Raw genomic sequence first — 19,190 nt, forward strand, 5'->3', positions numbered from 1 at the left:
TGATAATTTCCATAGAGACACCTATAATTGTTTGAGCAAAGAAAATAAATTACCATCTCACTTTTGGACATAATCCCTCCAGAAAATGTTTGTCTACTGATTATCCACTATCCAAGTGGATAAATTAGTAGTCAATCTGACAATACTTAAACACTATTTTATCCGTGAATTTTAAAAAATTAAGCATGAAGTCCTAATCTTGCTGGGTTATCTGCAGTTAATCAGAAACTTTGGGAAGAATTATAGTTACTGTTTTCTTGAAGAAAAGAACATGTCTGTACAATAGATACATTTATTTTTAATAAGAAATAAAATGTCATTCACAGTATTACATCCTAACAGACAAAATATTTGAAAGTCTTGAAAATATCAGCATCATACTGATCTTGAAAAGGAACATTATTTGATCAAAGTGCTTTTTACATGTTGGGTAGAAACAGTCAACTGATTTAAGCATTACAAAAACATTTCAAGTTTATCATTTCAAGCGACTGCCAGGTATTTTTCTGAGTTACCTATCCATAACTTTTTTTATAAATTGAAAATGGTAGTGAACAGAATTGCTGCTGCTTCTTAATGGACTTTATAATAATGAATCAAATATAAAAATACAAACTTAACACATGAGAATTGTACCCTGATCTATAATTTCAGTAGCTTTGCTTTTTTCTAAAGTGCACGTTACTCTGACAGGTGCCATGTTTTCTCAAGACCGTCTTGACATGCAAAATTACATTTCACAAACTTTTTTTTTATTATTTACAAATATACAGTTGACCGGAAAACTGATGTCCATAGTAAATAGCTTGTTTTCTGTGTCAAATGATTTGTCATTTTTCCATGAATACTTGTTTTATAAAAAAGTGCCAGGCCAGGACATAAGAGTGAGAGTAATTTTTCCTTTCAGTTCTTTGAGCATTCTTGCCAAACAGGCATGCATCATTCCTGATGTATTCCTGCCATTGACAGCAAGGAGGATATCACCGCATCTGGAAAATTAAAAATGTAGATAAGATTTTAGTTAAAAAACATAAAACTAAGAAGAGATTCAGATCTCAGACAACTTTCTTGCCAATTGAGCTGCTTTGGCTGGCTCTATAACGTTGTGTCACCACTTTGCCAGAAGGATGGCAACTACTAAGCGGGCAAAAGAGTGGGGGTGAAACAGTTGAGGCTTCTGAAGGTAAGCTGTTGAAAAAATCCTTGTGTTCTTACTCTACCATGTATTTGTTCTTTCCTGGCATTCCTTTACAAATCAGATATATATGGAGGAAAATATGAAATCAGAGCTCTTCTTTCAGATCTGTGTGCCAGGTAAAATTAACTGGTTATTGGACAATAAAACACTGTGTAAGAATTTACAGGTCACCTATATTTTATCTCACACACCTAGTATTGGATTTAAATTACGTTTTTAGTTGTCAATGTAGAAGTGTATGTATAATTAAAATAACTTACTGCGTAAATAACATACACTACTTCACAGATGTCTTTTATTATATGTAGATGTTGATAGTTATACACTTGATAATATTTTGCCAGGAAAGCAAGTTGTTAAAGCACAGGATTCTATTTCGGGTTCTATTCCCAGCTTTGTCAAAAAGGGCCCAATTTTATACTTAACTGGTTTCAATGGAAGTTTTCATTGGATTGGTATGAAATTGAGTCCTCTTTTTACCTTCAGCAGGTCACTTGGTCTCTCTGGACCACAATCTCCTTATTTTAAGACTTAACTCTATGAATATTATAAAGTCCTTTTGAGTTCCTTGGATGAAGAGTACTATTTAAATATTAGTTTCATTAGTTTACCTAATTCTTCCATCATTGTATGCTGGTGTGCCTCCAACGATGGATTTGATAAAGAATGGTTTGTTCCCACTGTGTTCTTCATAACCGCCTACGATGCTGAAGCCAAGACTTCCTGCTGTATTTCTTCGTAATACAATTTCTTTGCAGCTGTACAAATACCTGAAACAAATCAGTGTAATTAATGTTTTAGGATTAAGTTAAGTTTATTTGTTGATGCATTTGCCTTTCTAGGAACTGGTAGTATGTTTGGGGACTGCTAAAAACATCAAAGTTCCATTGAAGAAAATATTTCAACTGAAATTGGACTTCATTTAAATCATAACTTAAAAACAACACTGATGCTGTCTGCAGATGTCAGGTGCGTTGTTACCTGCCTTTTATCAGCTATTCCATCAGTAATAAGTGTCATGTTTTTAAGACACACTTTTAAAAAAAATACCCCAAAACTCTCAGGATAAGGATGGATATGAATTCTGGTGTAATACAAAGCTGAGTAATTCAGATATCTGTTATTTTTTTAAATGGCTATCACACAAGGAAAAATATCACTGTAGGGAAGGGATTATACCTTTGCTGTTAGTGAGCAAAGAGTGAGAATTGTGCAGAGAAGAGTATTCTACTTTCATAACCCTAGTGGTGAAGTGTTATGGAGTAATTATGCTGTTATTGAGAAGATGGCTTGTTACAAGTACAAGATTAATGCAGTGGGTTTTTTTATAAGAATGAATGATTAAAAAACCCTCTCTGTTTTTTGGTTTGGCTTTGTTATAATCAGTTGGTTATATTACCTGATAACATAATGTATTGCCCAACTATACATAACTGATACTGGCTTGAAGGGGGAAAAAAGGGGGGGGGGATGTTAGATTAATTAAGCTTGTATTTTGTGGTATGTGGTAATCAATCTTAATCTTGCATTAGTTTAAATGCCTGTTTGTTAGTTATTTTAGTGTTTATTATGAAACTAACCTTCCAAAATATTTCAATGCATCAGTCAGATATTTTCTGAAAACTGAAGAGACTATTGCCATCTTCATGAGAGATAAAGTAATGCAAAATTTTGCCGGGGATACTGATAAGCCTTTACCATCTAGCCTAAAGCTGGCAGAAGGAGCTGAAATGCATTTGGTGTTATAACAGACTAGTTAACTTTCTGCACATATTCTAAGCCAATCCATTACAGCTGAATTTACTCTGTATTGAAAGACATTTTAAAATTCTCACTGAGAGCTGACTCTTCTGCTGAAAAAGGCAAAATTGTATCTTTAAAGATAAAGTATATATATTTTTTAAAGTTTGTCATATTTTTCTTGTAAAATAATATGTTTGCTAAGTTTCACAGCAGAATTTTACAGTATTACTAGATTAGTCCCCTAGGATCTACAAATATTCACCTGCTGCCAGGATGTTAGGTATAGTGTTTGCACAACAGATCACTGGCAGCTAATGGAAAAAGCAGGTGACTCTTGGTTATTCCCCAGAAGGCGGGCTCTATTACTTTCCCATCTGTGGGGTTTTGAGCATGCAGAATCACTTTAAAGAAAATGGAGAGGGAAAAAAAAACCACCTTAAGCTCACAGGATTTGGTAACAAGGTCACGACCAAGTGTTGCCAGGATTTAGTCATCATTAATATTAATTCAGCCTGATATGCAGAATGGGTAACAACCTTGCTGTATTTGGACATTACTTATTGCCTTAAGGAGGAAGTTTCTTGACCGCTTGAATAAGGGCAATTTTACAGTAAATACTTCTGTCCATTTTTTTTAAAAAAGGGAGTTTGTTCTTGTGTCCTTAACTAGCTAGGCCAAGTATAATTACAAGGAAAGAAGGTGTCTTAGTACATTGTGTAGGTCTTTCAGTTAGATTACCACCCTTAGACTATAGAGTTTACCTTCTACTTGTAATCCTAACTGTTGGATTTAGGTAACAGAGCTATGACATGCTGTCAATGTGATTGATGTAGTGTGCATTTAATCTGAACCAATTGTGTTTGTGTAAAGGTGTCTAATTGATGGTTAATTGTGACTGTTGGAGTCCTATTAATAACAAATTCAAGTTCCAGATGGCAAAGTGATTTGGGTTTCTGTTGTCCATTACTCTTAACATTCCAGAGCCAGCCTCTTCTTTCTCAAGTCTAGGTTGTTATCTTTACTCTTCCTCCATGGCTGTGAATAACTTTATTAGCTGAACTGCCTTGTGTAGGCATTCAGTCTTCTAATGTTCACACCAAACAGCAGTCTGTTTCTTGCAAATCTAACTCCTATATAGATACCTTTGAAATATCCTTGTTCTAAAAAGTAGAGCAAGGCAGAGAAACAACCCTATCATCTAAAATATTATTTAAAATCAAGTTAATTTTGGAGGAGATTAGGGCAATATTTGGCTCTGATGAATGCAAACAAGGGCTCATTAGCCAACAGTATTTATTTTTCCCAGGTTCAGATGAAAGTGTAGTGGCCTGGCACTATTGTAGACTCGATCATTTGGGAGTAGAAGCCAGCTCCAAGAGGTGCTATATTCTGAATGTTCCTTACTGAATAGGGACAAATAACCTGCTTGTTATTCCTCACACACCCCCAACTCTACTAGGCATATAGTGTACTCTGTGATTATTCATAGGTTTCCCTATATCTTACTAGCAACTAAAATTATGTTCAACACCTTGTTGAGTCCTTGGGCCTACCATGATGGCCAGATGTCTTACCACAGCCTACAGGAGGTGATGGACTGACTGGGGTAATGCATGATTCACACACCCCTTTAAGAATATCTGATCTTCAGCCAAACAGTGAGCTTTGTGAGCCAGGGACTATCCCTGCCTGAAAGTGCACAGAATATCACAAGTGCTACTACAAGCAGCAGACATCAAGTGCTTTTCAGGAGCCAGAGAACACCTGAGAGAATCCTAGAGTTAGCACAACATGAGTACTAGAGTCCCATAATAATCATGAACCTTGAAGATGACACTGCCAGAATGGACAGCAACTTGAGCTCTACTAGGAAACTAGTGCTATTTGGCAGCCTCTCTAGACTAGCCAGATAGCAGTGGTGTATCTAGCTCAGAAAAGGTGAATACCCTCAAAGGAATAGGTTTAACTGCTCTGGTTGTTCACTGTGGCCCTGAAACACTTGCTGTTAAATGCCTAGCTTTGGGTATTGATGGCTGAAGGGGCACATCTAGTCTTTCCTAGCTGTGGAAGGTGACATCTGCAGGCCAGATTGGAGAAGAAAACTTTGCACTTACTGTTGCAATAGCTTGGCACTGGGGCAATAGAAACTGCCCAGTGTTAAAGAAAAATAGACATTTGTATTTTTACTACTTGAATTAATTTCCACTTTAATTTCTTGGTTGGCTAGCCAGAAATACAAGGACTTCAGACTAAAAATGTTCAAATTTGGGTGCCAAAAGTTAAGCACCTAAATACACCAGTAGGTGAATTTGTATTCGCACAAACTCTTACTGTCAGTGTTTTACTAAAGCAATGAAAAAATGTAAGTTACAGCCATGCACACCATCTAGATGCTAATACATTGAAACAACAGCTCAGGGCCTGAAAGCTGCACAGAAACAAGGAAATAAGTTTACTACATTTATTTCAGAACCATTTTGGCGTAGAGCAGTGTTACCACTCTACAGCAGCTAGTGCTGGGTAATTTTTTTAAGTTTAGGAGGGTTTTCTCTGCATACAAACACTCATCATGTGAGTGACACAGAGTATTCTCATGGCAGTTCAGAAGCTACCAATGCTGTCAGACCCTTGTTTATAACACTGTTACAAATACAGTTGCCCATCTTAATGTTATGTACTCAGCAAACTAGTCCAGCACTTGGTACGAAGCTTTCACAGATGCATTAAGAGACTAAAACACAATTTAACTATGTTCTCTTTACTTTAAGTCTTAGATTCAAATAGTAAAATGTGTAATGCCTTGCTCCTGGCTGCTTCATCTTTGTCTCTGCAACAATGAATATTGAAATTTTTTTAAAGTGTTTCACAATTCATACTTCAGAAATGACAACCCGTGTCAGCAGACAAAACTGATTTCCCTGTCACTGATTTCATCTGTTTTCCCCTTATTATAATGGATCAAAGTTACAGAACAACTTACATTATATTGAAAGTTTGGACTATATGTAAAACTGGCATTTGCTTGTGTACTTAACAGGGTTTAGAGGTATGTTTGAAAGTTCTGCTTACAGCAAGACCATTAAAATGGGGGAGTGCTTGTCCAATTTCACGTTTCATACCCAGTTCTGCCACTGATTCTGTGATACACCTTGAATAACTCAATCTCTCTACTATTCACAGTACATCTGTGAAGTATTTGTAAGTTATGGTAGGCTGATCTATAATGTATTTTTTAAAAGTAGAGTTGGGGGGAATGGGAGGATAAAAAGAAGGAAGGAGGGCAAAATTAGCAAGGGTAGAAAAATTACTGTAGCACTGGGGAAGTGTAACTTTGCTCTAGCTGCTGTGTAGTGTTCTCTTTATCACCTTCAACAATAAATGACCTGTATTCCTCAACAGCCAACTGAGTAGAAAAAACAAATGTTAAGAAATAACTAAGCTAGATAGGGATGATGATTAGTCTTTACTTCAATAGATCTGACTACCAGAAAACATACCTGCCACTCACATGTGGTCCCTAGGACCTCACTCAGACAATTGTTAGAAGCACACAGTTTTATAACCACCACATAGTGTATCATACTACAGACTGAACAGAGGCAATAGTTATTTATACACTAACAAGTCATCTAAAAATGACTCACCGAAGACCAGTTTTAGAATATCTTTGGAAATGAAATTTGTGCCCATTTCTTGTGAGCTCAGCAAGTGCTTACATATTTAAAGAATGCAGAAAGGCAATGATTTCTGGTGCTTAGAGCCAGGCCCTGACAAGTCCGATTTGGCTTCTATTGCTGACTTGCTATGGGAGCTTGAGCAAACTGCCTAATCCTCAGTGTTTATTTCCTCATCTGTACCAACCTTTGTAATGTGCATATGACCCAAGGAAGAGAGGTGAGCTATATTAGGGGAATGTATTGCTCATTTACAGGATTGGTATCAGCGCAGAAGTATGCCCAGAGAAACACTAATCTTAAATCATACAGCTACACTCACAGAAACTAAGGGGAAACAAAACCGGTTGTTGCTGAGGCCAGTGATTCTTCCTTCTCTCTCTCGCCCCATGTCTCTGTATCATGTTCTATATTTCCCCCCCACTTTCTGTGTCCCCTTCCCATCTCCCTTATTCTGCCTGCGCTTCCTTCTCTGGCTTCCTATCCTGCAGGACCAGGCCTGCTTGTTCTTTGCATTCCTCTTTCTTAGGGGTATTGTCTCCTGCTGTTGAACTTTAATTATAGTATCTAAATGTTCCACACTCTAATACACCAAGACTTCCTCCCATTGCACCACACTTGCATATTAAGCAATCTAGATTAACACTGACTAAGCAGAATTGTATTTGAATTGAATCATCTTTTCCCAAGACAAGCTTGGGCTGTGTAGCAAAGCTGTTGAAAATACCCTTGAAATCTAGTGGGGAGTGGCTCTTGCCAACAACATCCTGGAAGCCTAGTGAAAGGTTAAATTCTCAGACTGGGGGGAAATGAGTTAATGTGTATTAATGATACATGTCCTGGTGACAGAGCTTGAAGGACTTCCAGATGTGTAGTGTGGATGCTAGAGAGTCAATGAGAACAGAAGGGTAACCAGTATTTGTGCTAGATAAGATTGAAGTATCTGATAACATGTATTGTTAAGTGAATTAAGTCCAAATCTTTTGCTTAGGGCCTGCCAAACAAGCCAGTACTAATAGGGGTGAAATACACCTCTGTTACTGTCAATTCTAATAATCTTTATTCCCCCTATTTAATTTAAATTTAAGAAGACCAGCGCACCCAGTTCAGCATACTAATTCCCCTACACTTCAGCCACACTGTGGCCCTTTTCTGTGAGTTGAGTTGCAGCTGGGGATATGATTACAATGAATTTCCTGTTTTCAGACCTGCTGACATGGTGGGTAATTTTCCTTCAGTTAAAAGGCTGGGGGTTGTACATGTGCATTTTCTGGAGCAGGGAGGCTAATAAACTCCGATGTTGTTCAAAAGGGTAAAATTCCCTTCCAGCCCAGAAAGCCAAAGATATCGGACTGCTTGATCTTAATGTGCTTTTGCTTATTGGTACTCTGCATCTCTGACAGTAACTTTATCTTGACTGCAGGACCCAGGACAGAGTGACCACTGTCCTCCTTCAGTGTTTACAGCAGGTGCGGTGAGCGGACTGAGGGAAAGCTTCCTCAAGGTGGACTTAGCTGTATTTTCCTCAGTGATAGGCAATGCATTGCCTTTATATTGAACCACTAAGAGTAAAGTTTAAATTTCTGTTGGCTTAGGAGGGAGAACTGTAAATTGTAGAGAGGGGAGCTCTCAATCCCTGTGGTGCAGTAAGGTTAGCTATGCAGTGAGGCAGAGGGTGTGTTCTAGGGGTGATACTGGCATCTGACTGATTCACCAGAACCATGGTGAAGGGTAAATTAAAATCCACCCTCAGTTGCTGATAAACACAATAGTTTCTACATAAAAGTAAAGAAGGGAAAAATCTATTGGCCTAGGCTATTTGCCCCCTGGAATGAAGAGATGTACCTGACCCCTAAAGATGGCACAGATTTGCTTTTCACACTTTGTGCCCTCCACCCACATACAAGGAAGGGCCTGCAAAATGGCCTAACATGGAATAGTAAGGAACAGAATCTAGCTAGAGTATAAATACCCCAAAAAAGCAAAACCATGAAGCTGTGTACAAAAAACCTGAGTAACCCAACTGGTTTCACCCTTGTTCTCCATGCAGCGGAGCCACCTGATATTGCTCTTTTAAAAGAAAAAAGGATATTCTGAACAGCCATTGGGTTCAGGTTAACAGGTAAAGCATATATAAACTGTCGCATCAAATTCTGCAGTCCTAGAAATTAATGAGAGTTAAATTCCATTTAAGAATTGGAATTTCAGCATTAACTCAGTGTAATCCCTGATGCAGGGCAAGTCTTCATTAAAAGCTCAGGTTCAAACAACATTGCAAGATGCAGATTTATGCGTGCTGAAGATGTTAAAATGCCCTGTGTATGTAAGACAATTAAACTACACACTATGTGGCTTATTTTTACTAAAACTACAAAACAGCTGCTTCCTGTATCTTACAAATGAACTTTTTGCAGGCAGGTGGTGGAGTCAGGGGAGGCGATTCTGAGAAATGCACCAACTGTGTGCACTTTTTAACATCTGGGCAAAGTCAAACAGTTCAGCTGTATTTAACTAACACAGGATCTGTGAAGCTTGAGTGCTGCAGGGGTAGTTTTGGACTTTGCAGGGTGGTCCAGAGGGCTCAGATCCCAGATATAAGTTCTATGAGCTCCTACATCCACTCAGACTTTTCCTTAACACATTTTCAACTATAGGACTGTTCAGGATATTTCTTTCCTCCCTTAAAAGCACCCCTATATGTCTATTTTCCATATATGTATATACAATTACTAAAGGGAGGTATTTAAAATAAAGGTTTTTGACAGAGCCTGGATTTAATTAAGATGTCAGTGTAATGAATCAGGCCAAAAAACAAGAGCTATCCAAGAAACATAAATCTTTCCTCCCACTCCCCTTCAACACAAGGATGTAATTTTTGGACTTACCGTGGCAGCTGAAGCCACATAACCCAGGAAGGTGACCATTCACTGTTATCAGCTGTGTTCTGAGTGGTGTCAGGGAGTGATACATGGCTCATGTCCTCCAGGGCCTCACATTCTTTCATTTCCAAGGCTTTGAGCACTACAGACGAGGTGGTGTTTTTCAACAGGGCTACTGCCTCGCTACGGCTGACACCAGTCAAGTCAATTCCATTCACGTTCAGCAAAATGTCACCTGAAGGACAATAAACAGAACCATTGTAAAAGGAGAAAATGGTTTTAAGGCTTTAATTAATTTTTCCTTTTAAACAAAATGCATTTCAGGAATAAGCCAGGGCTGGGAACTTGTTGCCTGTCAAAAGTGGTTGTTAATATTTTCATATGAAATAAACGTGAGGCATAAAATGGGCAAAGGAAGTGTTTTTGGTCATACTACTCTTCAACCCTGGATCAGAGGGCAGCCAAGGGCCCTGAGGTAACAGAGAGCAGTCTAAGGGCTGTTGAATAACATAACCCACTCACTGCCCGGCATTAAACAAGGTTTGGCATAGACAGCTTTGTACCACGGCAAACACCATTACAAATCCTTTTAACTTTTTCTTAAAGATACAAAAAAGAAAGAAACACAGTTTATTAAGTAAGGTTTTCATTTTAACAATATCCCTTTCCCTTTAGCTGGCAAGAGTTTTTAGATGGAAAACCCCCTTGTTTGAGAGAGTTTTAGGTGGGATAAAGGATGAGGAAGAGAGAAGAATTTAGTTGAGATGGGCTGGAGTTGTCATCATTGTTAAAGTCTGATCCCATTTCCTAGAAGACAAAACACACACAAGAGGGAAGAGAAAAGAACAGCGAAGATAGAAAATGCAGCTTCTATCTCTGATACTGATTTCACTTGCAACCTCACTGCAGAAAAACACAGGCATGGCACATGGTCTTATCAGCCACCCTTGAGACCTGGCAAACTCATGTCAGCATCAGGCTGTGTAGAACATTGCTTTTGCTGTCTCTCTTTGGTCACAGGCTTACAGTACTGTTGCAAAATATACAGTCTTGACTGGCTAAGCCCGACTTATCAGACACAAGGAAAAAGGAGAGAGAGAGAGAGAGAGAGGAAAGAAGAAAAATAAGGTAGGGAAAGAAGAGGACATGGAGGGACGGGGGGAGGGAAGGAAGTTTCATATCTTAGGTGGAAGTTGGATTTCAGCTGGCAGAGGTGGAAATGTCATCTGGTTCTCTCTTCCTTTGGCCCTGTCTGCTCAGGATTAGGATGAAGGAGGTTTGGCATCCCAGGAGATGGTGGGGGTTGTAATCATGATGGTGAAGCTCACTCCAGCCAATTTCCCCTCCTCCCTTCCCCCCCAAAAAAAGTTTCTCTAAGGACTCCAAAAGGCAGTGATGGGCAAAATAGTCCATCTCATTGTTATTTTATCTACCAGTTAGGCCTAGTTTCTGACACTTCTCTTGTTTACCAAGCATGATCTTATCCCAGTCCTTGAGTTGTATCAGCAGCCCTTTTCGTTTGGAAAAATTCAGACTTGCTTTTGCACCTTTTCCTATCAACATTTGTTGTTATAGGTTGTTGTGATATCTTATGAACTTTTTACTGTTGAGGGTAAATTACGATAAATTTGTAGGCTCAGTTATCACAACAGGGCTACTCTAAACAGGACGGGTGTATAGATGATCCATTGAGATTGTTATGCTGGGTGAGGTTCTCCAGTGAACAGAGAGCTCTGAAGATGTCCTCCCCACCCCTGGCACACCACCTACAACAGATGAGGGGCTGGATAGGAGTGCCACAGAGGTGTGTTTATGCACCAGATGAGGAGTCCTTTACATGGAGGCAATCAACAGCTAACCACATAGGGCAGCTTTAAGGCCTCTCTACACTGATGCAGCAGTAAAAATGGGACAAAGTGGGGCTGAAGAGCATGGGACTTGAATTCTAACATTTGAATCCCCTCGGGGATGTTGATTCCCCCCATGATTAGTCACCAGCTTTCTGCCTCGTTTTTTCTAGCTCTACTATAAGGATAATACACAGACACAAATGCACATGGCACTGTGATAATTAAGGTCTGTAAAGTACACTTCAAATACTTTTGTATGTGCCATTGTTTTACATGCAGGTGTTTGTTTTTAAACTGAATTTAAAATCTGGAAGAGAAAGCGTTGTTTATTTTATTCCTCTGCTGATGCTATTATTTGTCCTAAACTGAGAACAGTAAATTTAGCAGGTTTTCTGTAAACTTTGTACCAATGTATTATTAATGTTTATTTAAATTTGCCTCTGGCTGCCTCACACAATACAACAAATGACATACAGCGGTTTTAGAAATAAGAGTGAACAAAAAAAAGAAGGGGAATCTATTAGTGTCACACCACTCTTGAAGAAGCAGTAATTCACAATACCAAGCGCCCCCTTTCAACTTGGAACAAGCTCCAAGCTTCCTGTGGTGCCTTCAGTCCATTTTGTCTTATATGTGCCTGCCTCTTAGGCCGGGTCTGCTCCTAAAACGTAGGTTGACTTGCAGCGGTGGCACCAGCACTCCAAGTACGTGCCTGGGGTGGCAAGCCGCGGGGGGTGGTCTGCTGGTTCCTGCGAGGGTGGCAGTCAGGCAGCCTTTGGCGGCATGCCTGTGGGAGGTCCGCCAGTCCCGCGGCTTCGGCGGTGGGTACGCCGAAGCTGCGGGACTGGTGGACCTCCCGCAGGCATGCCGCCGAAGCCGCTGGACCGGGGACCTCCCGCAGGCGCGCCACCGAAGACAGCCTGCCTGCCATGCTTGGGGCAGCAAAAAAGCTAGAGCCGCCCCCGTTGACTTAGCTACACCATTTCATGCCCTGAGAAGAGGTGAAAGTGGGCCGGTATGGCGTACTGGTAAGAAGTGGCTGCCAGTACTTTAACGTTGCTCCCCTTCCCCTATTGGCAGCCCTGCCGGTAGGTTCCCTACTGGCAGAGCCGCTGACCGGGGGGAGTGGGGGAATAGGGGGCAAAAGGGGCAGCTGCCCCAGGGCCCGGCCATTTAAAAGGGCCCGGGGCTCCTGGCCACCGCGGCAGTGGCTAGAGCCCTGGGCCCTTTAAATTGCCAGCGGAGCCCCGGGCACTGTAGATGGGCTGGCTGGGGGAGGCTGACCCCAGCCCTGACCCTTCCACCCAAGGCTCCACCCCTTCTGGGGGCCAGGAGCCAGGCCCCCATACTAGTAAGTCTTTTATGTTACTTTCACCCCTGCCCCTGAGCAACATACTTAAGTCGACTTAACCCCCACTCTAGATGCAGCAAGGTTAACAAAAGAATTCTTCCATCTTGGAGAGGTGGATTAACTATATCGGAAAACCCTTTCCGTTGATGTAGGAAGTATCTACACTACTGTAGTTGTAGCGCAGACGTACCCTTAGACCATACACTCCTTGTGGCATGGACTATATGTACAGGCACCCTGATCAGCGCTAAGCAGCTGATCAGCATTTAATTGTAGGTGACAGAAATACTGATGCCTATAGTTAAGGTTGCCCAACATTTTCCATTATAAGATCGTGTTTACAGCAGTTTATAACTTTGCCAAACTTTAAGTATTTGGGCTGAAATTCTCCATCTCAGGCTGAATGTTTTTGCAAAATTTAAGCCAAGATGATTCAGCCACATCTCAGAATGAAGCTAGGGGAACAGACGTTTTAATGCATAAAATATGTATAAAATTCTTACATCCATTTTGTGGAGACGCTCTAGTAGCTCCATGCATTGGAACAAGAATACCTAAAATTCTGCCCAGGGCTTCAGGGGCTGAGCATGACTTTGTTGCCAGGAACAGAGGAGGGAGATTCTCTACTGTGCTCTCAGTGTTCCTCCTGTTGGCACACAGGCAGCAAAGAATAAAAAGAGGAAGCAGCCAGATTGAAATGAAGAGGGGTTAAGGGGAGCAGGATTTGGAGCTGTTTGGAGGAGGGGGAGGGTACTAGAAGGAGGGGCCGAAGCGGGATGGAGTCTGGGACTGGGACAAGGACAGGCTCGAGGGGTCTGAGGGAAAGGGTCTGTAACCACTACTGCATATTCCCCTCAGAACCTGGAATAGAACCCATAGTCTGAACATTTCTCTGCTGTCAGATCCACTGGCAAAATGTGTCTCTCATCTCCCTTTAGTGGTTGGCCCACATAGAGGATGAAAACCTACCCCTGCAATGGCTGGTCCTCTGGGAATAAATCAGGGTTGTACAGTGAAGGAGGCTGTTATGTGTAAATCCCTGCCTCACTTGTTGCAGAAAATGGAAAGTGTGTAGTAGATGAGGCAGGGCTTGGTATTGCAGGGACAGAAAGTCCTGGGTTCATGCTTTTGGTACTTAAATACTGCGCTGAAGAACCTGATTCTCTCTTACTCTCCCACAGAGATCCAGTCTCATCTCAGGCACATCACTTAAACCAAACTTCAGTGGTGGTCATTAATTGTGTGTTCCTCATTTTCTGGGTACCCAACTTGATTCCCTGGAGTCTGATTTGCAGAAAAGCTGAGCACTCACAGCTGCAATTAATCAATGGGAACTGTGCTTTGAACATAGGATATGCTATATAATGCTACATGACCCGAAAAGATCAGGTCCTAGGCATCTCTAATTGGGCACTCAATATTAGTGGACAATTTTGACATTAATACTATTGCGAAGAGCGCCACTGAAAAGCCCTTGAGGAAATGAATAATTCTGCCTTCAGAGAAGTATCAAGGGGTAGCCGTGTTAGTCTGGATCTGTAAAAAGTGACAAAGAGTCCTGTGGCACCTTATTGACTAACAAATGCATCTGACGAAGTGGGTATTCACCCATGAAAGCTTATGCTCCAACAGGTCTGTTAGTCTATAAGGTACCACAGAACTCTTTGTTGCCTTCAGAGAAGGATTTGAATAGTGTGCAGTAAATAAGGCTTAGGACCACACATTGAAAAATGAGGATAAAACAAAATATTGAAAAGCTGCCTATTAAGTGAGCACCATCCATCCTGTGCACTGAATGAGGCTGGGGTCCTGTGGAAAAATAGTATGTGACCATGTAATTGAAGACTGTATTATAATACATATGCAGACAAGAGGGCCAAATAAAGTGTGCATGAGCAACCTGAATTTTATCCTAACTTTGCATGCTTGACTTTACAGCCTTAACATTCTTTTCATTTTTTTTGTATGTAATAAATATAGGCCCATTCACCCTGTCATGGTAAAACCCATAGAATTGATATTGAAAAGAAAATCTCTGCAAAGATCCCTTTGCTAAAGTTCCACCACATCATCTGAAAAGATTGTGGGGAATGGAGGCTCAGTAGAAGAAGCTATTCTATACACCGTCAGGCTGTATTTTTTTTTTAACAACTTCAGCAGGTCTTTGGGATGACTTACATTACATTACCACTCACCCCCACACTGACCACTGCCTTGGTGCATACACAGGACCACATAGATAGTGACCACAGGCTCTGAGAGGAGAGTGGGGGACAGCACTGCAGATGTAGCTAGGAGAACCAAGGGCTCCACAGGAGGAGGGTCCCTCCAGCCATAGGTCTTAGAGGCATAATCTCAGCTAAGGAGTTTGCCTTCTTTTAAAAACTCTTTCAGGCTAGTTTCTTTCTCATTTCTGAGAGATATCTAGTGTCTACAGAAACATACAGTGTGGCACCCCTTTGTGATCTTTCAGTTCATCAAAAGGAAGCTTTCCATTCACGCAGGCCTCCAAACCCCATTAGCTTTACCTGTTTTCATTCTGCCATCTCTGCTGATGACTCCTCCAGGTTCAACACTTATCACGTAGATGGGCAAATCCCATTCCCTGTGAGATGCTCCACCTGCCACAGTCATTCCCAGTGACTCTGTGTGATCTTTCCGGACAGACACCACCTTCTCATGACAGGTGACAGCATGAAGGGTGTTCTGTGGAGGCCAAATAGCAAGGATAAATGAAGTGTTCAAATACAGCCTTCTGATAACTTCAGCACTTGGAGTAATCAAACTGGAATTAATATGCAGTTGTATGATGACTACTCAGAGGATCTCAAAGCATTTTACAACCCCTGAGATCACAACACTTGTATGGACAGTAAATATGACTATCCTACTGCTTGGGATTCCGCAGGGTCACAGCTATGACCAAAGCACTCCAAACTTGGATGAGTAAAGTCGGTCACTAAATCTGTATTTGGGATCCAATACTGCTCCCATTAAAGTCAGTGGTGGTTTTGTCATTTACCTTAATGGGAGCAGAATCAGGGTGCCTGGATACACAAATAAAGTGGCCTGAGTTTTCAGTTAGAAAGCAACCAGAGATTATACACTAGTAAAAATGTTGGGTGTTCAGCACCTCTGAAAATCAGACCACTTATTTAGGTGCCTCAATTTAGATTCAGGTGCTTAACTTTAGGCATCCAAATTTGAAAACTTTGTCATACATATTTAACAAAGAAGAAACAATATATGTACTATAAGGAACAAACCTATAGGGGATGGACTACATGACATCATAGTTATTTTCCATCTCTAATTTCTATGACTCTATGAAAATCTCCAGGAGAAACTGGCTAGAAGGATGTGTATTTAACTAGGGAGAACAACAAAGGACTTTTATAGAATAAGTGTCAAGGGCTTCTGCGGTGATTCATTTATTGCTGATTTTTAAAAGGTTGCTTCTGTGTGATGGCCATATCCAAACTATGAGGCGATTCATCTTTTTTCTCCCAATAGGAAAAACTAACCACTTTGTTAGGCAAGGGTGCTCGGTTTGTTTATACTTTGTGAATAAGGGTCAGACAAATCAACACACATCATCAGATACTGAAGGATCATAAGGTCACATAGGTTCTAAAATGTAATACTGTCAGGGAAAGCCTTTCTAGTATTCAGATAGAGTTCCCTCCTCCGCATGTGACCTGAATGTGTGAGTGTTTCAAAGCACCCCATTCCCTACCAAATAATTTATAAAATGGACATGGATTTTTCTCCAAAAAAATATCTGGGATTTAAACCTTACTGAATAACTTTAACTGCTCTAAATAATTCATATGCTATGTTCCTACAATTACTTTCTGAACATTCCAGCCTCTAGAGCAGAACTGGCACACTACTTTCAAGTTTCAGTATAGAAATATAATACATGTGCTGCAGGGCTAGCTGCTCTATGATATGTTACAAAAGATCTCATCATTCATGAGTGTGACATCACATCTGTGATACGCAAAAAGATGGATCAGTCTCATTCAGGGCTGTGATAATCCCATCCCTGAAATCTCAGATTCGACCACGAAATCCTATTTCAAGTTCTGTCTAAATGGCATAGAGAGAACAACAATCAAATGTATGGCTCTTCTGGCAATGGCTAGAGTAAACTTCAAGGAAAGACAGAAATGGGAAAGTAGGAAAAGGGAACAATTGCATTGGGAAATCTGCCGATGAATGATTAGTGAGCTTGAGTATGTATATATTTACAGCATTTTATTTTTAAAGGCACATTTAGAATGAGGAGACTATAATTCCATCTCAAGAGTTCTGCGATTAAACAAACAAGCTGCATTTATCAGCTGCCCATCCAGCAAAGGACTTCTAGACACTTTAGAAAATAAGCAGAAAATATCAAAATGCTAATATTCCATAACACTTCAGATAATAAAGTCACTAAACTCCACCTAAAGAGGTTCCTTCTTATGTCGTAGGGATAGGAATTGCAAAGGTAGCACTGTTATGGATGCTGCATACCACGTAACCCCTGGCCTGAGATGGAACACAGAGTCAGAACCTCTGTAAGACGACTTGCTATTGTGGTTTGAGAGCAACTGAACACTTCCAAAGGATCTACAGCACAGCTGTGTGAAATCATCCAAATTTTTTTCAAAAGGATTTTCACAAAAAATGTTCATTATTCTATTTCAGGTAGTTTCATTCCTGCAAAATAGTCTTATTTTTTCAAAATTAATATTTTACATGAATGTGTAAAATTGTTGTGACTCAACCCTTTGCTCAAAAATAAACCTAATTTTGCTTTGGTTTACCCATTTGCATGCAAAAAATTGCCCCTTTCCCCTTGAGAATGGGTTGATTTAACTGAGAATAGCCCTTTTCGGGGTGGAGGGTGGGGAGAGTAGTGCTTATTTTTCACAAAAGGGCAGTTTTTGATTTTGAAACAATGGCTCAAAATTATATCCTCTGATTCAGAGCATGCTTGTTAGCTATTCTATGCCCATTCTGTCTCAGACATCAAGAATGTTACTGATAAAAGTAGGCTGTTTATGCCATATTTCTGAGGAAACAATGCAGACACTATCAGCATTTAAGAGTTATGTTCAGAAATAAATTGTCAAATGTTACTTTTCAATGAAAAATGATTGAAGAACTGCTTTTCTGTGCGCGCGCACACACACAAGCCAACAATCAGCTTCCCTTTGAAGATTCCTTGCAGCATCTTATTTTTTAAAATGATCATAGATAGATAGATGGGAATTGTGAATTCTCAAACGAGGGGAAGATCGTGATAAAAGGAAATTAAAGGCTTTTTAATAAACACATGGACCGCACTCTCGGAGGTATTGCTGATAATGAGTAAACCAGTTAAAAAGCAATGTTTATTAATGAGTGCATTTCAATACATTCTCTTCTAAACAACTACCCTTCTCCATCGTTTTGAAATGACCTTGAAGGCTGTGATGGGGAAAACATACAGCTTGTCCCCCCTCCTTCTTTTTTTTTTTAAGTTTACTGTAAAATAAATATTTACAGCAAATTATCACAACCTCAAAGTCATGACGCGTGTCTCACAGGCAACGGACACAGCTGCAGCTGCTTGGAAAATATATATTACCTACAGGCTAGCCCACTCACACAGCTACAGGACATTATGTGCCTGAGCAGCAAGGGCAGTGGGCTCGGTCTTTAAGGACTGGACAACAACTAGTTATAAACAATCGGAGTAGAAGAAATAGTTACAATTAAAACCAAGTGCTATTTTAGTGTCTAGTACTGCATCTGCATTGAAGTCAATGGCAAAACTCCCAATGACTTCAAAGGAGCAGAATCTGGCTCTATTTCTGTATTACAAATCCTGTTTAACAGATCCCTCTGTAGTACAGGAGAGTGTTTCTAACATCTTTTCTATTCAAGTCCAGGCAGCAGCAGCAACTTGGGCTTTACATTGCCTTGTTCCTCAGACATGGGAGGATAGCTTACTGAGAACCTGCCCATGACCAATCATACACCACACTATATGCAAAATACACTCCCAATACACACCAAAGAGGATGTATTCAATACAGATTGTGTTGCTACTTCATCACTGATCTGCTGGCTGTCCCCTGTTTACCATTGGCATTTGCTTGAAAGAAAGCCTCTTTTCTCCTCTTTCCAGATGGAGGCAGGATGTCATGAGGGCAGTGACTTGGCCAAAAGGGATTCCTGAGTCATTATACAATAACAAATAATACTGGAGTCTGGAGTTTATTCTTGGCACTGAATACGCTGGAGACTTGAAGGCAAAATCCAGCACACATTTATATCCTTGTTATATAGTTAACCCGGACAGAACTGGCTGTCTCAGAGAGTTAAAAGAGGGGACCAGTGATGTTAACAAAAATCCATCTCTCCCAAGGATGAATTATCCCCCCCCCCCAATAAACTTCAAATTAATAACACCGGCTTATATTAATTAGCAATTTCTCTATTAGCCACATTTAATTTAAC

At 40.4% G+C, this 19,190-nt stretch overlaps 1 protein-coding gene across 5 annotated transcripts in view; it reads right to left on the reverse strand.

The window, feature by feature from the left end:
* Positions 1 to 278: 278 nt before the first annotated feature.
* LNX1 (ligand of numb-protein X 1) overlaps positions 279 to 19,190 on the reverse strand; it is a 159,924-nt gene continuing 141,012 nt past the window's right edge. For all 5 annotated transcript variants that reach the window (XM_054029104.1, XM_054029105.1, XM_054029103.1 and 2 more), the window contains 4 exons: positions 15,224 to 15,401; positions 9,501 to 9,729; positions 1,810 to 1,968; positions 279 to 989 (listed from right to left, as the gene is read on the reverse strand). In XM_054029104.1, coding sequence (XP_053885079.1) covers positions 854 to 989; positions 1,810 to 1,968; positions 9,501 to 9,729; positions 15,224 to 15,401 — 702 coding nt within the window. In that variant the 3' untranslated portion in view covers positions 279 to 853. The remainder of the gene's footprint in view (positions 990 to 1,809; positions 1,969 to 9,500; positions 9,730 to 15,223; positions 15,402 to 19,190) is intronic.

Source organism: Malaclemys terrapin, chromosome 5 (genome assembly GCF_027887155.1).
Source record: "Malaclemys terrapin pileata isolate rMalTer1 chromosome 5, rMalTer1.hap1, whole genome shotgun sequence".
In the NCBI taxonomy this organism is placed as follows: domain Eukaryota; kingdom Metazoa; phylum Chordata; order Testudines; family Emydidae; genus Malaclemys; species Malaclemys terrapin.